At 42.4% G+C, this 22,503-nt stretch overlaps 1 protein-coding gene across 3 annotated transcripts in view; it reads left to right on the forward strand.

Moving 5' to 3' along the window:
* Nucleotides 1–3,288: 3,288 nt before the first annotated feature.
* SAYSD1 (SAYSVFN motif domain containing 1) overlaps nt 3,289–22,503 on the forward strand; it is a 38,574-nt gene continuing 19,359 nt past the window's right edge. Inside the window, exons 1-4 of one of the 3 annotated variants that reach the window (XM_073810769.1) lie at nt 3,289–3,495; nt 8,784–9,493; nt 18,778–18,861; nt 21,238–21,300. In XM_073810769.1, coding sequence (XP_073666870.1) covers nt 3,289–3,495; nt 8,784–9,134 — 558 coding nt within the window. In that variant the 3' untranslated portion in view covers nt 9,135–9,493; nt 18,778–18,861; nt 21,238–21,300. Of the gene's footprint in view, nt 3,496–8,783; nt 9,494–18,777; nt 18,910–21,237; nt 21,301–22,503 lie in introns of those variants that run through there. The other 2 variants (XM_019949885.3, XM_004318050.4) reach the window with 2 other exon arrangements.

Below are 22,503 nucleotides of genomic sequence, written 5' to 3' on the forward strand. Positions count from 1 at the left end.
GGTAGGAGTCAGGAATGGACCACAGGCACACAGAGGAACGTTCTTTTCTTTTTTTTTTTTAAGTAGCTTTTTCTGTGTAATAAAATCCACAAAATTTCTGTGATATAAAATAAACATTTATTTTTCATACATCTTGGGTAAGCCGGGGCAACTATTTTGGGCTGGGCTCAACTGGTCAGTGAGTCAGCTGGGTGACCGTATCCACAAAACTCTCATTATTCTTGGACCAGCTGGCTAGTTGTTGCAAGTTCATCTCATGGCAGGGCAGAGTATTAAGAGGGTGAACTCAACAGGACAAACACACTTCAAGCCCCCATACTTGTATCATACCTGCCATCACCCATTTGGCAAAAACAACTTGCATGGCTGAGTTCAAAGTCAAAGAATGGGGAAGTATACTCTCCACGGCATGGATACTAAGAGGGCATGTGTATATGTTATTACTTATAATTTACAAATATGATATACATGTATACACATTATATATATGTTTATTATGTGTCCAATTTATATATATGAAATTTGGTATACACAAAGTATTTCATGATAAAACTTAAATTCACACATTAAGTACACTTTGGGACCCTTCCTACTTACTAGTCTCATAATCTTATCCAAAAAGGAAAAGGAGTTAGTTTGGCATGAGGTGTTCTTCATGTTCATCTCTTTCATCTTTACTTTTTCTCATTCTTTCAGCCTCTTCCAAAAAGAATTTAAAGAGGTTTACAAAGCACTGAGACAAAATAAATTTATCATCATTAAACAAAGCAAAGGGATAATAAGGTTACTGAAACAAGATGGAGGTAGAAATGCCATTAGCACTTGGCTGGATATTCTCTGTTTGCTCTTCTTATCCTCTTCCCACTTTTCTCTACCTGTTTAAGGGCTCCTTCGTCTCGGGCTTCTCCTATAGCTACAGGTCTCACTGAGTTCTGATGACCACTCTCTCCTCTTCTGCTTGAGGCCCAGAGGCTGGTAACACTTCCTGTGAACTTCCTTGCTGGCTCCCTTAATTTCGCCACATCTTTGTAACACCAAGTTCTCCTTACTTAACCTTTTTGAAGGTGTCATATTTCCTGCCAGAGACCCTGATTGCAATAGCCCACAAACCGTACGCCTTAAGTCTAAATGCCTACTAGAAGTAGATGATAAATACAGCTCTAAGGTCTCAGTGTGATTATCAAGTGGGAAAGACAATCGATAAAAGAGTCACCAGTCCCTCCAGAGAAGCAGATCTACTCTGGACGCCATGATGGGCAAGAAATTTTTTGTGGCTTCTCAATGACAGGTCATTGTGGTATAACATCCCCATTTCTTTTCTGTCTCACAGACCATCTCTAATTATTCAGCGCCCAGTCCTCATATATCCTCTTTTTATCCACACTCACTCCTTAGTTGATCTCATGGCTTTTAAATATCACACACATGCTGATGACTCCCAATATGTAGCTCCAGTTCTCACTTTTCCCTGAACTCCAGTTTCCACTATGCAATTGCCTATGCTGTTTGTCCAACAGGCATCTCAAACTCTTGGCATGTCCAAAACAAAACTCACCAAGTTTATCGAATAATCCTCTCTTCCTAGTCTTCCTCCATCTCAGTAGAGGGCCTTGGCATCCTTCACTTGGTTGCTCAGGTGTGTGGACTGGTGGGGAGGGGGGCTGGTGGAAATCCATCATCCTTGATTCCTTTTTCTCACACTCCACATCCAATCCAGCTGCACATTATGTGGGCTCAGATATTCAAAAATATATTCAGAATCTGACCAATTTTCACCACCTGCATCACTTCCCACTCTAGCTCCAACTTCTCAGACTCTCTTATACCACTGTGCTTGCTCCGAACTTGTTTCCCTCCTTCTATACTTGCCCTCTTCCAGGGTCCCACCTCCAGCAGCCAGTGTGATCCTTTAAAAATACATCAGATCATGTCATCTACTCAAATCCTCCAGTCGCTTACCATCACACTCAGAATGTAGTATAAAGTCTCCACCATGGCCTGTAAGGCCGAACTGACCCTTAATGTTCTGTGAGCAGGTCAAGCATAGTACTTGAGGTCTCGGAACCTTTGCACTTGCTGTTTCCTCTGATTGAAACACTCTTCTCCAGATATCTACATGCCTCCACCACTCATTTCATTTAGGTCTCTGCTCAAATGACAACTCAGAGAAGCCTTCCCTGGTCATTGGCTCAAAACAACCCCAACATCCTTATTCCTTACTTTACTTTTCTTCACAGCACTGATCAGTACCTGACATTACATTAAATATAAATATGTAATTATGCATTAGTCTTCCCATTTAGAATGCTAAGCACTACGAAAACAAGGGTTTGTTTCCTTCACCCCAGCATCCCTGGTATGATACTTGACACGTAGAGGGTTCTTAATAAATATTTGCTAAGTGAATGAAAGACTCCATTCTAGGTCATCTGATTTCTTGACTCACACTCAGCAAGATCGAAGAAATATTTGAGCCTCAATTAAGTGAGTGGCACTTAGCTAGATGCTTAGAGCTTTAAAAATCTAACAGTTCCTGACCCGAACTGTGACCTTTTTTGGGTGAGTAGTGATTGGGAGAGGACACAAGGGAGTCCTCTGGGTACTAGAAACGTTCTTTATCTGGGTAATAGTTATATAGGTATACACCTAATACAGATCTACCGAGCCAAACACTTCACATTTGTGTATTTTAAGTTGCACCCCAATAAAAGATTTGTTTTGTTGTAAGTTTCTGGCCCATCTAGACACATCAACAGGTAGTTTCCAGCACGGCAGACGAGTGAGAGGTCTGCACAGACTGCCTGCCAAATGATCAGTGAGAAAGCAACCTTCCAAAGTGCTAAGATTGGCAAACCGGCTAAAAGGAAAAGGGTAGGCTGTATCCTGCCTTCCTTCTTGACACCAGAACATCCCACAGACCACGGGCCTTCTTCAATGCCCCAGGTCCAGTTTCTCAGTCTCAATCTGCTCAACTGCTAGAGGATACTCCACCTGTTAGGGAGCAGATCCCTGAAGTGAGATGGAGCACGGCAGAGCTGAGGCCGGGGCGAGGACGTGAACACCGCGTCCACGCGTTTGGAGGGAACAACTAGCTGTATACTCAGCTCACTGAACGTCACAAACTCGGCGAACGCCCGGCCTGAGCCCCAGGCCCACAACGCGCACGCGCAGCATACAGCCGCCGCTACGCAGGCGCACTGCAGCCTTGAGCCGGGCAAAGCCGGGACAGGTGCCCCTGCGAGCGGGCGCGCGCGCGTTCTCGGGAGCGCGGGAAACGGGGTGCGCGCTATGGAGAGGCGGTTAGCTGAGTTCCGGGAGGCCCGGAAGCGCGCCGGGCTGGCGGCCGAACCCAGCACTTCGAGGCAGCGTGCACAAACCTCGGGAGAGAAGGCGGAAGCAGCTGCGACTCCAAAGGCAGCCCCAGGCTGGCTAAAACGGTTCCTGGTGTGGAAACTGAGGCCCGCGAGTGCCCAGGCCCAGCCCAACCTCGCTCAGGTGAGAGAAACGAGGCCTCACCCCCGGGTACCTGGCTTGTGAGCCGCCGACTTGGCCTCTCGGGCAGCTCCGCCGAGGCCCTGCCGAGGCCCCGCCCCGCCACCACGTGGTGGCAACACCCCCAGCCCCCCACCTCGTCGCGTCAAGGAGCAGCCCGCCCAGCCAGCCACGCTCCCTCCATAGCTTCCCAGCCGGGCCTTCGGTGGCGGGGCGGGGCTGCTGGCGCCTCCCGCCAGCTCGGGGGCGGGCCCTCGCGTCTCCAGCCTCTCGCATGGGCCCCGATGAGTGGCTTCCACGTTTTCCTTCCAGCCCGCGACCCACGCAGCTCCGACTCCAGGTTTGAAGGGAGGGTCTAGGATCCTGGAAGAAAGGACCTCTGCCCTTGTGTTATTCACAGCGAGTTGAGTTATCGTTGTGCCCCCGGTGGCTTTGGGAAACCTCTCCACAACGGTGTTGAGTCACAGCCCTCTGCTAATGGAGGGCAAAAGGTCTAATTGGATTCTGATAAAAGGTGACAGTAATTAAAGTTTCATTTGATTTCGCATCTGGGCCACATGCAGCCAGTCACCCAGATAGCCTGCGCTTTAGAAATGGCATTTGAATACAGAACTCGCAAAAGTGTGGTAACTGTGACTGCCGTGGTGGCATGTACCTTTGTCTCACTATTGAACTAGCAAGCCCTATTCAAGTTTAACAATGAATGTTCAAGGCGAAGACAATATATAGATTAGTATGATATCCTTTTCACCCTGTGAGTCTTTGGTAATTTCCTATTCACGTCTCGGTATCTTCGTTTTCACTCATGAGTAAGGTGGCAAGGTGATGACTTGAGTGTGAGATTGGAGCATCTATGTGGGAATACAGGACAAAACATCAAGGGGATATCTGTGCTGTGAGGCAATCTGTGACATGGCCTCTGTCTCTCCCAAGTGCAGTAACAGCCAAAAATTCCTTTTGAAAATTGAAATGTACCTTACTCCTCTTAAAATTACTTCAGTTCATCTATCACTGGACCACATCTGGTTTTAAGGATTTTTTTTTTTTTTGTAATCAAGGAGAGCTTACTGTTACTCAGTTTGGATTAGATATTATTCTCCATGACACTCAGGGTTCCAACTGACTTGTAGAAAGTGAGTGCAGCAGGTTTCAAACAATCCATTTCCTTGCATGCAGTTTGTCTCAGGATGACTTTATTGTTGATTAGAACTCACTGCGCACAATTGCTTAGGATTTTATTTATTTATTTAAAAATAAATTTATTTTATTTTTGGCTGTGTTGGGTCTTAGTTGCTGCGCATGGGCTTTCCCCTGTTGGGGCGAGCAGGGGCTATTCTTTGTGGCTTCTCCTTGCGGTGGCTTCTCCTGTTGTGGAGCACAAGCCCTAGGCACGTGGGCTCAGTAGTTGTGGCTTGCGGGCTCTTGAGCACAGGCTCAGCAGCTGTGATGCACGGACTTAGTTGCTCCATGGTATGTGGGATCTTCCCGGACCAGGGCTCGAACCCATGTCTCCTGAATTGGCAGGCGGATTCTTAACCACTGCGCCACCAGGGAAGTCCCTGGTTAGGATTTTAGAATCCATTTCCTCTACCTCTTTTCCTCTCCCAGTTACAAAATAGTATCTAGTCCACACAATGAGGTTTTGACTGTATGTCTCATTTCCAAAGGAATATGAGATCATTGAGTTGGATCCAGAGAAGCTGAACTTGGAGAAAGTTTTCATTATTAAAAACCCAAAAGCTGATGGCCTGACAAAGGATTGAGAGGAAATGCTGGACCTCCAGTGCTTCTTATTAATTACTCTGTTTTTTCATGAGGAACTTTGAAGCTCATTTTCATTGACTCAGCTACCATTCCTGGGTTTGTTTTGGTGTGAAATTCTCATTAAACTGCTTTTTTTCTCCCCTAATTTATAATCTATCTCTACCTAATAATTTAGGTGGCACACAGTGGCTTGTCAGAGATTTCTTTAACCTTCTGTTTCTAATTGCTGCTTTTTGCTGGCCATTGACAAGGAAGCATCCACCTCCTCCTTCCCTCACTCTCGAATTTAGCTTGGGGAAAAGCAGTCCACTAAAATAAAATATTTCTTTCTGTGACAAGCGTCTACCACATTAGGACAGATATGCCTGTAACTTTAAAAAAATCCTGCCAAGCCCCCCACCCAACCCCCATCTCCCTCCCAGGCCCCCAATGCATCATCTAGCCCCAAGGTCCATTGCCCACAGTCATCCTGCAATTCCTCCCCTCCAAGCCTTGCCTCAGGTTGGCCCACTGCTCAAATGCTCTCCTTCTTTGGCGTCACCTGGCCAAGCACAGCCTTTGCATCACCCCCTCAAATCCAGGAGTCATCTTTTAACTTTTCCCTTTCCCCGTCAGCATTCACTGATTCAGTATAATCCTCTCATGTGCCCACTATGTTCCAGCTGCTTTCCTGTATCCCAGGAGACAGTGTGATAAAGACAAAGCCCTGCTCTCACAGAACTTGCCTTCGAGTTGAAAGAACAGAATGATGAATGCTACAAAAAGGTGGGGGGGACCCAGGTGCTGTGATAGTGAATCGGGGGTGAGGGATGCAGAGTGCCACTTTAAATTGGGTGGGCAGGGAGGACTCACTGAGGAGGTGACCTCACCTTTTTCATAAGAAGGAGCCACTTTTGCAGAAGCCTGGGACAGGCCAGGGGTCCATGTGGTGACCTTTTTACTGAGGTTTGTAGAAGAGGGAGCCAGCCAGGTGGTGTGAGAGGAAGGGGCTTTCTTCTCAGAGGGGAACCACGAGTGCAAAGGCCCTGAGGTGGGAAGCAGCTTGGCATTCAAGGAACGGAATTCCCTTCCCTAAACTGCACCATATGTGCTGTGGTGACTGTGGTGACCACAAACGCTTCCACACACAGCTTTTACAGCAGAAGGCACACTGGTTCTAAAACAAATGCCAAACGAGGCAGAGGAATTTCCTTATCCCCCCTCTTTGTTCCCTTTTCCAGTTCATTTAACCCCCTACCCCACCTCATCTCCTTCTAGCTCTCTAACCCTTCCCCTTACCACCCCCCATAAAGGCCCTAATTAAGTAAAAAGGGCTCTGGAGGGAGATCATCCTAGGAAGCTAGACCAAACTCATCTCTGCCTGTCACCAGCCGTGTGACTTTAGGGGAGTTGCTTACACCTCAGAGTTTTCTTATCAGTAAATTGGGAATAATAATACCTGCTTGCTGGATTACAGATCAGGCATCTTGAAGGCACTCAGTAAATGGTGGCCATAGCATTATTCTTGTTATACTCCCTCAATAATAAAATGAATTCAGTCTACTGTGAGTTTCAAGTCGTACACATTTAAGATGTATTCTGTATCCATCATTTCTCTCCGTCTTCCATGTCACCACCCTGATCTCTGCCTGATCCTGTCTTGCTGGGCCTCCTGCATGAGCTACTAACAATTTCCTTTCTTCTACGCTTGCAGCCCATTTTCTGCCTGGCAGCCAGAGTAGTCTTAAATATTAATCAGATTGTATTAGTTCCCTGCTAAGACCTTCAGTGATTTCCCTATTGTGCACACTGGTTACATCTGAAAGGGACATTTATTTGTTTAATAAATGTGTGTGTTTGTGTGTGGGGGGGGTTGTTGATTATATGTTAAGAACCTTTCCAATCTAATTGAAAAGGTAATAATTACAATATTGATACTAAAAATCAAGGGTTGAACAATATAGAATTTCTGAAGCAACATAAATCAGATGACCTGTATTTTTAATTGAGACCAAATAATATTTGTGGTCCCTTTTCAATTGCCACGTGAAGGATAAGAGATATAATTGAATAAATGAGCTAAAAGTCTGCTATGTATTGAGAACTTATGTGTGGGGTACTGTGTTTGGCTCTGGAGACACCAGAAGATAATAAATGGTAGCTTGGGGCCTCGTGCAACAATCTAGGGACACATGTGACCTGTATTAAAAGAGAGACACTTGAATGACGAATAGTTTGGTGCTGAGAAACAGCCATTCAGAGCTCTAGGTGGCAGAGGGGACACCCTCCTTGATGGCCCAGGAGGTCGGGGCATATACAGTTCACCAGTCATGCTTGCCTGGAGGAAGCAAGTTGCTGAGGAATGGAGAGGACGCAGAGGCTATTCCTGGCCACCGAGGGGCAATGTCTCTGGGTCCTAAGACCAATTGAACTGGAGTAGAGTGTTCATTTATAGAGCAATAGATGGTGGATCATGTTGTTCAGAAAATTTTTAGACCACTGTTTTACAAACTGCAAGTCATGACTCATTAGTGGGTGGTGAAATCAATTTAGAGGATCTAGTCCTCTGTTAAAACTAAATTTAAAAAAATAGAATAGAAAATCAAAGCTTCATATGTAAGGAAGGTATTTGTTGATTTGTGACCTTTTTTCCCCCTGATATATATGTGTGGGGTTGCAGTACAAAATGTATTTCTTATTGTGGGTCATACCCAAAAAAGTTTGCAAAATACTGGACTGGAGATCAAGCACCCTAAAGCTCCTTAAGTACCTGTGTCTCCCATTAGCACACAGCGCAGGGGCCTGTGTACTGGCATTTCTGTCTGTTGAGTGAATGCAAGGCCTTGGATTCCAGCCCAAGGAGTTTAAATTTTAACCTGTAGGCAATAAAAATTTGTCAGAGGTTTGTGAGCAGGGGGTTGATGGGTGTTTTAGCAGATCCATTTAGCAGCTGCACATAGGATGGTTTGGGGAGGGAAGAGTTAGGAGGTGGGGAGTCCAGTTAGGAGATCCTGGGGGTGTGTAGGATGGTCACAGGGGATGGAAAGGTTGTGGCTATAACAGTGACTTTCTTTTTAATGTGTGGAAGGGATTTTTGTTTTCTGTTTCTGGTGTAGTCTTCATTTTAGAACCATGTCACTCAACAAAATTTTAGCTCCTCTAGACAAAGCAGCAAACATATATTGATTCTGTGTGGGAAGCATGTGGTCACTGCCTTATCAATTACGGGGGAGTCTCTGTACCAGGCAAAAATTAGCTCCTGTTAGCAACAGATTATTCTGAGGAAATGTCTGCCTCAGATGGGAATCCCTCTGAACGCTGTTAAGGATTTCATCGGCTCACATCTCACTAATCAGTTTTTATTCTGTTGGAGCAGAATGCATAGGAGCTCTTTGGAGATGGTTGTCTTGGAGAGCAGGGCCAGAAAATAGACACAGATGAGCCGGAAGCCTTTCCCGAGCAAGGACAGCTGTCTCTCCAGATCGGTTTTGATCCTCCCGGCCCCACTGCCCATTATTCTTACTTTGGTTTGTTTGTGTGTGTCCTAGGGAGCGGCTCAGCCTGGGGGCCGCGCGTCACAGCCACCGGGGAATCCAGCCGAGCGTCCGCCGGCCCCGCCCCCGCAGGACCAGTCTCTCCTGACCAACATCACCTTCTTGAAGGTGCTCCTCTGGTTGGTCCTGCTGGGACTGTTTGTGCAACTGGAATTTGGCCTGGCCTATTTTGTCCTGTCCCTCTTCTACTGGATGTATGTGGGGACACGAGGCCCCGAGGAGAAGACGGAGGGGGAGAAGAGCGCGTACTCCGTGTTCAACCCGGGCTGCGAGGCCATCCAGGGTACCCTGACTGCCGAGCAGCTGGAGCGCGAGCTGCACTTGCGACCCCTGCAGGGGAGATAGGACCGGCCCTGCTGTCGGCTGGCCTCCCAAGGTCCTTTCACCCCTGGGGCACCGACTTGTGGGTTTGACTAAGGACAGCTTGCGGGTCAGTTCTGTGACCCCGCAATTCCACACTCTTTCCCCGATCTCCTGCTGCAGTTTTATATCAGAAGTTCTTTTTGGTTTTGGTGAAACTCCCAGGAAGACATTCACTGTGGGTCTGATGCAATTTATAAAAAGAGAGACGCTTAAGAAAGGAGACCTGTTTGTCTCTTTATTTGAGAGAGGTGATTTTTAGAGCACTAAGAGGGCATTGGGGAGATAACTTTAAAATACCCAGCTGTTTGAAGTAATCGTTTGGTACATCAAGACTGTATAAAGTAAATATTCTCTTTAAATCTTTTTTAAATTAATTTATTTTTCATTGAAGTATAGTTGATTTATAATGTTGTGTTAGTTTCAGGTGTTCAGCAAAATGTTTCAGATATATATTCTTCTTCAGATTCATTTCCCATATAGGTTATTATAAAATATCGAGTATAGTTCCCTGTACTACACAGTAGGTCCTTGTTGTTTATCTATTTTATATATAGTAGTATGTATCTGCTAATTCCAAATTCCTAATTTATCCCTTCCCCCCGACCTTTCCCCTTTGGTAACCATACATTTGTTTTCTATGTCTGTGAGTCTGTTTCTGTTTTGTAAATAAGTTCATTTGTATCATTTTTTAGATTCCACATATAAGTGATAGCATATGGTATTTGTCTTTCTCTTTCTGACTTAACTTCACTTAGTATGATAATTGCTAGGTCCATCCATCCATGTCGCTGCAATGGCATTATTTCATTCCTTTTTATGGCTGAGTAGTATTCCATTGTGTGTATATATCACATCTTCTTTATCCATTCCTCTGTTGATGGACAATTAGGTTGCTTCCATGTCTTGGCTATTGTAAATAGTGCTGCAGTGAAGAAGGATGTAGTGTGTGTATCTTTTTGTTGTTGTTGTTGTTTTGTTTGTTTTTTTTTGAATTTTATTTTTTTATACAGCAGGTTCTTATTAGTTATCCATTTTATACATATTAGTGTATATATGTCAATCCCAATCTCCCAATTCATCACAGCACCACCACCGCTCCCCGCCGCTTTCCCCCCTTGGTGTCCATACGTTTGTTCTCTACATCTGGGTCTCAGTTTCTGCCCTGCAAACCAGTTGATCTGTACCATTTTTCTAGGTTCCACATATATGCGTTAATATATGATATTTGTTTTTCTCTTTCTGACTTACTTCACTCTGTATGACAGTCTCTAGATTCATCCATGTCTCTACAAATGACCCAATTTCGTTCCTTTTTATGGCTGAGTAATATTCTATTGTATATATGTACCACATCTTCTTTATCCATTCATCTGTGGATGGGCATTTAGGTTGCTTCCATGACCTGGCTATTATAAGTAGCGCAGCAGTGAACATTGGGGTGCATGTGTCTTTTTGAATTATGGTTTTCTCTGGGTATATGCCCAGTAGTGGGATGGCTGGGTCATATGGTAATTCTATTTTTAGTTTTTTAAGGAACCTCCATACTGTTCTCCATAGTGGCTGTATCAATTTACATTCCCACCAACAGTGCAAGAGGGTTCCCTTTTCTCCAAACTCTCTCCAGCATTTGTTGTTTGTAGATTTTCTGAGGATGCCCATTCTAACTGGTGTGAGGTGATACCTCATTGTAGTTTTGACTTGCATTTCTCTAATAATTAGTGATGTTGAGCAGCTTTTCATGTGCTTCTTGGCCACCTGTATGTCTTCTTTGGAGAAATGTCTATTTAGGTCTTCTGCCCATTTTTGGATTGAGTTGTTTGTTTTTTTGATATTGAGCTGCATGAGCTGTTTATATATTTTGGAGATTAATCCTTTGTCCATTGATTTGTTTGCAAATATTTTCTCCCATTCTGAGGATTGTCTTTTCATCTTGTTTGTAGTTTCCTTTGCTTTGCAGAAGCTTTTAAGTTTCATTAGGTCCCATTTGTTTATTTTTGTTTTTATTTCCATTACTCTAGGAGGTGGATCAAAAAAGATCTTGCTGTAATTTATGTCAAAGAGGGTTCTTCCTATGTTTTCCTCTTCCTATGTTTTCCTCTAAGAGTTTTATAGTGTCCGGTCTTACATTTAGGTCTCTAATCGCATGTATCTTTTTGAATTATTGTTTTCTCCAGGTATATGCCCAGGATTGGGATTGCAGGATCATATAGCAACTCTATTTTTAGTTTTTTTGTTTTTTGTTGTGTTTTTTATGGTACACGGGCCTCTCACTGTTGTGGCCTCTCCCGTTGCGGAGCACAGGGTCCGGATGCGCAGGCTTAGCGGCCATGGCTCACAGGCCCAGCCGCTCCGCAGCATGTGGGATCTTCCCGGACTGGGGCATGAACTCATGTCCCCTGCATCGGCAGGCGGACTTTCAACCACTGTGCCACCAGGGAAGCCCTATTTTTAGTTTTTGAGGAACCTCCGTACTGTTTTCCATAGTGGCTGCACCAATTTACATTCCCAACAACAGTGTAGGGCGGTTCCCTTTCCTCCACACCCTCTCCAGCATTTATTATTTGTAGACTTTTTGATGATGGCTTTTCTGACCAGTGTGAGGTGATACCTCACTGTAGTTTGGTGGTTTTTTTTTTTTAATTTATTTTTGGCTGTGTTGGGTCTTCGTTTCTGTGCGAGGGCTTTCTCTAGTTGCGGCAAGCGGGGGCCACTCTTCATTGTGGTATGCGGGCCTCTCACTATCGTGGCCTCTTTTGTCGTGGAGCACAGGCTCCAGACGCGCAGGCTCAGTAGTTGTGGCTCACGGGCCTCATTGCTCCACGGCATGTGGGATCTTCCCAGACCAGGCCTCGAACCTGTGTCCCCTGCATTAGCAGGCAGATTCTCAACCACTGCGCCACCAGGGAAGCCCCGTCATTGTAGTTTTGATTTGCATTTCTCTAATAGTTAGTGATGTTGAGCATCTCTTCATGTGCCTTTTGGCCATCTGTATGTCTTCTTTGGAGAAAAGTCTTTTTAGATCTTCTACCCAGTTTTTGATTGGATTGTTTTTTTGATATTGAGCTGCATGAGCTGTTTTATATTTTGCAGATTAATCCATTGTCAGTTGCATCGTTTGCAAATATTTTCTCCCATTCTGGAGGTTGTCTTTTTGTTTTGTTTATGGTTTCCTTTGCTGTGCAAAAGATTTTAAGTTTAATTAGGTCCTATTTATTCTTGTTTTTATTTCCATTATTGTAGGAGATGGACCTAAAAAGATATTGCTGCGACATATGTCAGAGAGTGTCCTGCCTATGTTTTACTTTAGGAGATTTATAGTATCTGGTTTTACGTTTAGGTGTTTAATCCATTTTCAGTTTATTTTTGTGTATGGTGTTAGAGGATGTTTTAATTTCATTCTTTTACAGGTAGCTGTCCACTTTTCCCAGCACCACTTATTGAAGAGACTGCCTTCTCTGTTGTACATTCTTGCTTCCTTTGTTATAGATTAATTGACCATGGGTGTATGGATTTATTTCTGGGCTTTCTATCCTATTCCATTGAGCTATATTTCTGTTTTTGTGCCAGTACCATGCTCTTTTGATTACTGTAGCTGTGTAGTATAGTCTGAAGTCAGGGAGACTGATTCCTCCAGCTTTCTTTTTCTTTCTCAAGATTGCTTTGGTTTTTTGGGGTCTTTTGTGTTTCCATACAAATTTTATTTTTTTTTTGTTCTAGTTCTGTGAAAAATGCCATTGGTAATTTGATAGGGATTGCATTGAATCTGTAGATTGCCATGGGTAGTATAGTCATTTTGACAGTATTGATTCTTCCAATCCAAGAACATGGTGTATCTTTCCATTTGTTTGTGTCATCTTTGATTTCTTTCTTCAGTGTCTCATAATTTTTGGAGTACAGGTCTTTTGTCTCCTTAGGTAGGTTTATTCCTAAGTATTTTATTCTTTTTGATGCAGTGGTAAATGGGATTGTTTCCTTAATTTCTCTTTCTGATCTTTTGTTGTTAGGGGTAGAAACGCAACAGATCTCTGTGTATTAATTTTGTATCCTACAACTTTACTGAATTCATTGATGAGCTCTAGTAGTTTTCTGGTAGTGTCTTTAGGATTTTCTGTGTATAGTATCATGTCATTTGCAAACAGTGACAGTTTTACTTCTTTTCCACTTTGGATTCCTTTTATTTCTTTTTCTTCTTTGATTGCTGTGTCTAGGACTTCCAATACTGTGTTGAACAAAAGTGGTGAGAGTGGGCATCTTTGTCTTGTTCCTGATCTTAGAGGAAATGCTTTCAGCTTTTCACCTTGAGTATGATGTTAGCTGTGGGTTTGTCATATATGACCTTTATTCTGTTGAGGTAGTTTCCCTCTATACCCACTTTCTGGAGAGTTTCTTTTGGTTTTTTGAAATCATAAATGGATGTTAAATTTTACCAAAAGCTTTTTGTGCATCTATTGAGATGATCATATGGTTTTTATTCTTCAACTTGTTAATGTGGTGTATCACACTGATTGATTTGCAGATATTGAAAAATCCTTGCATCCCTGGGATAAATCCTACTTGATCATGGTGTATGATCCTTCTAATGTATTGTTGGACTCAGTTTGCTATTATTTTGTTGAGGATTTTTGCATCTGTGTTCATGAGTGATATTAGCCTGTAATTTTCTTTTTTTGTGGTATCTTTGTCTGGTTTTGGTATCAGGGTGTTGGTGATCTCATAGAATGAGTTTGGAAGTGTTCCTTTCTCTGCAATTTTTTGGAATAGTTCCAGAGGATAGGTGTTGACTCTTCTCGAAATGTTTGGTAGAATTCTCCTGTGAAGCCATCTGGTCCTGGACTTTTGTTTATTGGGAGTTTTTAAATCACAGATTCAATTTCAGTACTTGTAATTAGTCTGTTCATATTTTCTGTTACTTCCTGGTTCAGCCTTGAGAGATTGTACCTTTCTAAGAATTTGTCCATTTCTTCTAGGTTGTGCATTTTATTGGAATATAGTTGCCCATAGTGGTCTCTTACGGTCCTTTGTATTTCTATGGTGTTGGTTGTAACTTCTTTTTCATTTCTAATTTTATTAATTTGGGCCCTCTCCCGTTTTTTCTTGATGAGTCTTGCTAAAGGTTTATCAATTTTGTTTATCTTTTCAAAGAACCAGCTTTTAGTTTTATTGATTTTTTTCTATTTTTTTTTAGTCTCTACTTCATTTATTTCTTCTCTGATCTTTATGATTTATTCCCTTCTACTAACTTTGGGTTTTGTTTGTTGTTCTTTCCATCGTTGCTTTAGATGTAAGGTTACGTTGTTTATTTGAGACTTTTCTTGTTTCCTGAGGTAAGCTTGTATTGCTATAAACTTCTGTCTTAGAACTGCTTTTGCCGTGTCCCATAGGTTTTGGATTGTTGTGTTTTCGTTTTCATTTGTCTCTAGGTATTTTTTGATTTCCTCTTTAATTTCTCCAGTGACCCATTGGTTATTTAGTAGCATATTTTTTAGCCTCCACATGTTCGTGTTTATCGCAGGTTTTTTCTTGTAGTTGATTTCTAATCTCATAGCATTGTGGTCAGAAAAGATGCTTGATTTGATTTCAGTTTTCTTAAATTTACCGAGGCTTGCTTTGTGGCCCAGCATGTGATCTATCCTGGAGAATGTTCCATGTGCACTTGAAAAGAATGTGTATTCTGCTGCTTTTGGATGGAACGCTCTATACATGTCAATTAAGTCCATCTGCTCTAATGTGTCATTTAAGGCCTGGGGTTCCTTATTGACTTTATATCTCAATATGTCCATTGATGTAAGTGGGGTGTTAAAGTCTCCCAGAATTTCTTATATATGTTAACATTTGCCTTATATATTGCCATATATAATTTACACCTTATATATTGAGGTGCCTTATATAATATTTGCTTTATATGTTGAGGTGCTCCTATGTTGGGTGCATGTATATTTACAATTGTTATATCTTCTTGGATTGATCCCTTTATCTTTATGGAGAGTCCTTCTTTGTCTCTTGTAACAGTCTTTATTTTGAAGGCTCTTTTGTCTGATATGAGCATTGCTACTCTTTTGGTTTCCATTTGCGTGGAATACCTTTTTCCATCCCCTCACTTTCAGTCTGTATGTGTTTCTAGATCTGAAGGGGGGCTCTTGTAAACAGCATGTATACAGGTCTTGTTTTTGTATCCATTCAGCCAGTCTATGTCTTTTGGTAGGAGTATTTAATCTGTTTACATTTAAGGTAGTTATCGATATGTATGTTCTTATTGCCATTTTGTTAATCATTTTGGATTGTTTTTGTAGGTCTTTTTTCTCCCTTTCCTCTTTTGTTCTCTTCTCTTGTGATTTGATAATTATTTTCAGTGTTGTGTTTGGATTCCTTTTTCTTTTTTGTGTGTATATTACAGATTATTGGTTTGCAGTTACCATGAGTTTTTGATATAGAAGTCTGTATAAATACATGATGTTTTAAGTTGCTGATCTCTTAATTTCAAATGCATTTCAAATATCCTGGATTTGTACTCTGTTCCTCTCATGATTGCTGGCTTTGATATCATGTTTGTGTGTGGATAATTTCCGGCCTTTACTGTATGTTTGCCTTTACCAGTGAGCTCTCCCGTTTCGTAATTTTCTTGTTTCCAGTTGTGGCCTTTTCTACCTAGAGAAGTTCCTTTAGCATTTGTTTTAAAGCTGGTTTGGTGGTGCTGAATTCTTTTAACTTTTGCTTATCTGTAAAGCTTTTGATTTCTCCATCAATCCAAATGAGAGCCTTGCTGGGTAGAGTATTCTTGGTTGTAGATTTTTTCCTTTTATCACTTTAAATATATCGTGCCACTTCTTTCTGACCTGCAGAGATTCTGCTGAAAAATAAGCTGATAACCTCATGGGGATTCCTTTGTATGTTATTTGTTGCCTTTCCCTTATTGCTCTTATTATTTTCTTTGTCTTTAATTTTTGTCAGTTTGATTACTATGTGTCTCAGCATGTTCCTCCTTGAGTTAATCCTGCCTGGGACTCTCTGCACTTCCTGGACTTGGTTGACTGTTTTCCTTTCCCATGTTAGGGAAGTTTTCAGCTATTATCTCGTCACATATTTTCTCAGGCCCTTTCTATCTCTCTTCTTCTTCTGGGATCCCTATAATGTGAATGTTGGTATGTTTAATGTTGTCCCAGAGGTCTCTTAAACTGTCCTCATTTCTTTTCATTCTTTTTTCTTTCTTTTGTTCCGCAGCAGTGATTTCCCCCATTTTGTCTTCCAGCTCACTTATCTGTTCTTCTGCCTCATTTATTCTGCTGTTGACTCCTTCTAGTGTATTTTTCATTTCAGTTATTGTATTCTTCAACTCTCTTTGGTTGTTCTTTGTATTTTCTAATTCTTTGTTAAAATTTTCTTGTAACTTCTCACACCGTGCGTCCATTCCTTTTCCAGGGTCTTGGATCATCTTTATGATAATTACTGTGAAGTCTTTCTCTGGTAGATTGCCTATCTCCACTTCACTTAGTTGTTCTTCTGGGGTTTTGTCTTCTTCCCTCATCTGGAACATATTCCTCTGCCATCTTGTTTTGTCTGAATTTCTGTGTTTGTGGACTCAGTTCAATAGGCTGCCAGACTGTAGTATTCTTTCTTCTGGTGTCTGCCCCCAGTGGGTGAGGCTGCTCTAGAGGCTTGTGTAGGCTTCCTGGTGGAAGGGGCTGGTGCCTGCCCAATGGTGGGTAGAGCTGGGTCTTGGCCCTCTGGTGGGCAGGGCTGTGTCAAGGGGTGTGTCTAGAGGTTGCTGTGGGTTCAGGAAGTCTTTAGGCAGCCTGTCTGCTGATGGGTGGAGCTGTGTTCCTGCCCTGTTGGTTGTTTGGCCTGAGATGTCTCAGCCCTGGAGCCTACAGGCTGTTGGGTGGGGTCAGGTCTTGGTGCAAAAATGATGGCTTCCAGGAGAGCTCACACTGATGAATAGTCCCTGGTACCTCCACCACCAGTGTCCTTGTTCTCACAGTGAGCCACAACCACACCCTCCTGCCCCACTTCTTCAGGAGACCTCCAAGACCAGCAGGTAGGTCTGGCCCAGGCTCCTATGAAGTCACTGCCTTTGCCCTGGGTCCCGGTACGACAAGACCTTTTATGCACCCTCCAAGAATGGAGTCTCTGTTTCTCCCAGTCCTGTGGAGCTCCTGCAATCAAGCCCTGCTGGCCTTCAAAGCCAAATGCTCTGGGGGCTTCTCCTCCCAGTGCTTGACCTTTAGGCTGTGGAGCCTGGCATGGTGCTCAGAGCTCTCACTCCCACTGGAGAACTTCTGTGATATAATTATTCTCCAGTCTCTGGGTCACCTTCCCGGGTGGTATGGGATTTGATTACATTGTGAGGGCCCCCCTCCTACCATCTCGTGGTTTCTTCTTTATGTCTTCGGATGTAGAACATCTTTTTTTGGTAGAATCCAGTCTATTTTATCGATAGTTGTTCAGCAGTTAGTTGTGATTTTGGTATGCTTGTGAGAGGAGGTAAGCTCAAAATCCTCCTACTCTGCCACCTTGTCCCTCTTTAAGTCTTTTCATATCACATTTATTTTTCCTGAAAAGTTTAAGTTGGAAGTGTCTGGGATTTGGGGGTTTTGGGTTTTTTTTTTCTTTCTGCCTGAAGTCTTGCTTTTTTGGTCATCAGTGCTATTGAAACATGTGCTTTTCAGAAACAGGCCCCCATCGCCCATCCCCATTTTCCATGCTCCTCAGTTATTCTGCCGCCACACAGTGAAGGAAGATTAGAGAAGGCAGGGTTCTAAGTGCCAAGTGTGGGGAGTGATTTCACAAAGTCAACATTGGTAGATATGGTAAGTGGCTACTAATGATGAATTCAGCAAGAAGAAATTCTTGAGTATGTACAAAGGGGAGCTCTGGAAGGGGAGCTCCTGATTTATTGGCTGCTTGAGTTGTTTCTTATATTCTAAAGACTTTAGAGTGAGCAGTGCCTTTGACCGTGGGAAGTTATGTCAATAGTGGTAATCAGCCATGCTTCGTGTTCCTGCCTCTTCCAGTGTGAAGTTAGAGTTTGGGCTCATTAAAATTGGGCAAAGCAAACCATTGAATACTTTTTTTGTTTGTTTTACTAGTCATACTGATTAGTAAGAGGACTCAAGCTTTAAAGCAATAGTTTTTTTTCCAAATTTCAGATTTTAAGCAATTAATGTCTCCTCAGTAGGTTTTCAGCTTCAGAATTCAGTTATTAATTCTTATACTGTGAAAGTAACTTTATTGTCTAGGAGACGTTACTAAATAACGGTCGTCTATTTTCTTTTTTTATTCTTGTCTGATTTACTTATAGTAAAATCTTAATTTAAATTTAACTTTTATTCATTGAATGCCAGCACTCTTCTAGGTGCTTGAGATATAATAATTTTTAAAAAGCAGGCATTTTCCCAGTTCTTGGAGCATATATTCTAACTGGGAATGGGGTGGTGGACACAATAAAACAAGCAATGCCAGTAATTGAGTGAGATGTTTTAGTTGTATCAGTAGAAGGCCTGCAGAGCAGATGTTCTCATGAATCACACTTTGTAGACAACTAACCCCATGTGTTTCAGCCCATGTTGAAAATTTACGTGCACTGCTCCTCTCTAGCCCCTTGCTGATTGGGAGTTTGACTGTCTTTCAGAGTCATCCCTTGAGCTGAAGTTTCCTGTAGCTCATAAAGAAGTCTTTTCTTCTGTGACTCCTGTGTGAACTGGACCTGTAGAAAGTATGGGAAACAGATGAATCTCTATTAAACGTGCAAGTTTCTATTGTATTTGCGATACATGATTTTGTCTCCTGATTTATTTTCTTAAGGCTTTCTCCATCTCCTTGATATTTTACTTGGACTTTTCCATTTCATAAAAGCCAGATACCAAGAAGAAATATCCTTCCTTGATCAAAGGTTCACTGCAAAGCCTAGGGCAATAAATACCGTACTAGGAAAGAATTAATTTGTATTTTAAAAAATGTATAATTCAAACTTTTACCTAAAACGAAGTGCCCGTAACTCTGAATTAGGAACATTTGGTCCAATTATTAATCCCAGCAAAGTAGAGACTTCTCTTAAGGACAGAAGAGACTCAATTTAGGAGCAGACCTCTCTAGCATTCTTTGAAAATGTAGCCATTTATAACAAGGTGGAGCCTGGATTGCCTTAAGCCCACCTTTCATGGGATTTTTCTGTGAGTGATTTGTCAACTCTCCTTGCTCACCTCTTCCCAGAGGTTGCATGTAAGGACAGCATTAACTTCTAGGAAAAGTGGGGTGTGAACCAATTAAATGCCTGACAGGGAAGAAAGGAAAGGATGCTATGTGTTTGCTGTTCTCATCAGCCCATTAAGCTTTAGGTGCAGTCTTGATTTCCTGAATTTAATTAATTTATTTATTTTTGCTGTGTTGGGTCTTTGTTTCTGTGCGAGGGCTTTCTCTAGTTGTGGCAAGCGGGGACCACTCTTCATCGCGGTGTGCGGGCCTCTCACTATCGCGGCCTCTCGTTGCGGAGCACAGGCTGCAGACGCACAGGCTCAGTAGTTGTGGCTCACGGGTCTAGTTGCTCCGCGGCATGTGGGATCCTCCCAGACCAGGGCTCGAACCCGCGTCCCCTGCATTAGCAGGCAGATTCTCAACCACTGCGCCACCAGGGAAGCCCCAATTTCCTGAATTTAGAAAGGCCTATTGATCTCAGAATTTCCACTCAGGGCCTGACCATTAGCCCAGCAAGCAGCTTCCATTAAAGGCTGCTTTGTCATCAGGGAACAGAGACCCCAGAGATGCATTCAGTCTCTATGACAGCTGTGTGCACAGATGAGGTTGTCTCTGAGTCTTGCAAGTAAACTGGTTTTTGCTTTTATTTACATTATCCCATCTTGCCTAATCACAGGGACTTTTAAATGAGCCTCTAACTGCTTATAGGGCTAGAAGAGCCCCCAAAATGCCATCAAATGTACCCACCCCCCCCCTTAGGCAGGTCTGCATTCATTGCTGACTAACATTTTTTTCCCTAGTGATCCCTAAAGAAGAATCCAGGTACAAGGTTCAGGCACTTCTTAGGAAGTTCTTTACTGAAAGAACTCAGGCCATCCCAGGTTCTTTTTTCTTATTCTAATCTCAGTGGACACAGAGCATCCTCTGGACTGGTAAACCGTTACTCAGTTCTCACTTAGTCCTCTCTGTTCTTCAGGCTAAATCATCCAGTTGTACCTCTGGGACAATCACTTTCAAGCTAGCCCTGACCCATTCTGCAGGTGCAAGGTCTGGGCGGCAGTAAGTGTCCCAGTTGGTGGGTGCAGTGACTTTTCTCAAAACCTCTGGCTTTTTACCAGTGATAATTTATGCATGTATATTTTGTGCTATTGGGATTGTGCTGTGAGTCTAGTGTTTTCCACATTTTCCTTTTGACTGATCTGTGCATTAAGATTAGGCTCACAGGCTCTGTGCTAAAAAAACAAAAAAACTAGGAAGTTACACAATTGGCAGAATCAGTGATCCTCAGTTGGGCAGAAGAAAGTAAAATTCTAACTGTGTGTTTTTGTTTCCTGCCACTCACACTATTAACCTATTTATCAGCAAATATGTGTAGGTGCTCTGAGCCTGGTGCTGCTGGGGACACGTAGATGAGCCTCTCCAATCTGTGTCCACTGTAAGAGCCAGGATGCAGGGTGGAGCTGGGATGCCATGGAGCATCGTGCCACCAGGGGGTAGCATGGAGCTGCTGCTCTAAGTCGGTCCCTTTACCTCACAATTTATGTAATGTAGAAAACCCATTGGGATATTTATCTGAACCGTTTGCACTGCTTTTTCAGACTTTCTTTTCACTTTAAGATTCACGGAGGAAGGGGCTCATCAGAGGTCCTGGGAAAGGCAGAGAAAGCTATCAGAGTGATTTATACGCATACTTTAAAATAAAACACCCCCTCTCTACACTCAGCAGGCAGCATTGCAGTTGAGGGGGTCAGCGCTGGGCTTTTCCACATCTAAGCTTTGTAGGGGGAAAAAGACTAGGAACTTATACAGCTGGCAGAGAAACTCGATCCCTAGGCCAAAGGAAGTCAAATTTGAACTGTATGCTTTGGTTTCTGTCACACGTACTTTTATTTCACAGCATTGGAGCATTGGGTGGATAAAGACTTGGATCTCACTCTCAAAAAGCTGGAAAGAAGACAAGGTGAGTACACAGAGAACCACATTATAAGGCGTATAACATAATACAGATGTTTATAAAGGTATAAGTATGTGCATGTGTGTGTTGGGAGAATAGTCATCAAAAGGAGAGACCACTTTCAAATCTGACTTCTACACTACGTAGGATTGTCACTTTTTATGAAAAATACTACGTTTCCTCAAGTCATGAATGAATGTTTTGGAAAGTGTGGTCTGTGGACCACCTGTATTGGAATCTCCTGTGGTAATGTTAAAATGCAGATTCTAGGGCCCCAACCAGACTCATGACTCAATGTTTGGGGGTAGGACCCCAAGAATTTTCATTTCAACAGCCTCCCTGGGGTTATCTCCAGCTTACTAAAGATCAAGAGCCAATGAAATAAATCATAAATGTTAAAATAGGAAGAAAACTTAGTGATTATTAGAATGAAGCAAAGACAGATGGGTGTGTATTTTAAAAGGGGGCAACAAAAAAAAAAAGAAAAGATTCAGAATAATTAAAAAAAAAAAGGGGGCAACAGGCTTGCCATTTTTTTGAACTGTTCATTGGAAAGCAAAACTAGAGAAAAACACACATACGGCTTTTAAACGATTAGGAATTAACTCCCAAGACTATATAATAATTAAAGGTGCTTTATTTTTTGAAGTTTTAAAAAGTTATTACAGAATGAAGCACATGCTTATTTTAGAACACTTTCAAAATATAAAAAGGAACAAAGTATTTAATTTCTGTACTTATATGCATGTGTTCCAGAATTCAAGAGGTCCACAGGATATACAATGAGAAAGCCTCCCTCCCTTCATCATGTTTGTTCTTTCTCAAGCCCACACTTGATAGCACACTCTACAAACGATTCTGCCCTTCGCTTTCCTTTTTAGGAGTTTGGCTTTTATTTACATGCATTTGAAGTTTTATGTAAGAGAATGGCATGATCCAATGTCCATTTTTAAAAGGTCACCTGGGCTATCATGTGGAGACGGGATTTTCTGTGTCATTCATTCATTCGTCCATCTGTCCACCCACTCATCCATCCATCCATTCATTTACGGAGCACCTTATCTTTTTTTTTTTTCCTATTGGTGAAAACATTTACATAATGTTTTATTCAGCCGTCTTTTAAGATTTTCTTAACAAATATTGACGTTATGGCAAAATGATTGGCTTACGAAATATGTTCATACATTCTACTTTTTATGGTTAAGTGGA

This window comes from Tursiops truncatus, chromosome 10 (assembly GCF_011762595.2).
Source record: "Tursiops truncatus isolate mTurTru1 chromosome 10, mTurTru1.mat.Y, whole genome shotgun sequence".
Taxonomy (NCBI): domain Eukaryota; kingdom Metazoa; phylum Chordata; class Mammalia; order Artiodactyla; family Delphinidae; genus Tursiops; species Tursiops truncatus.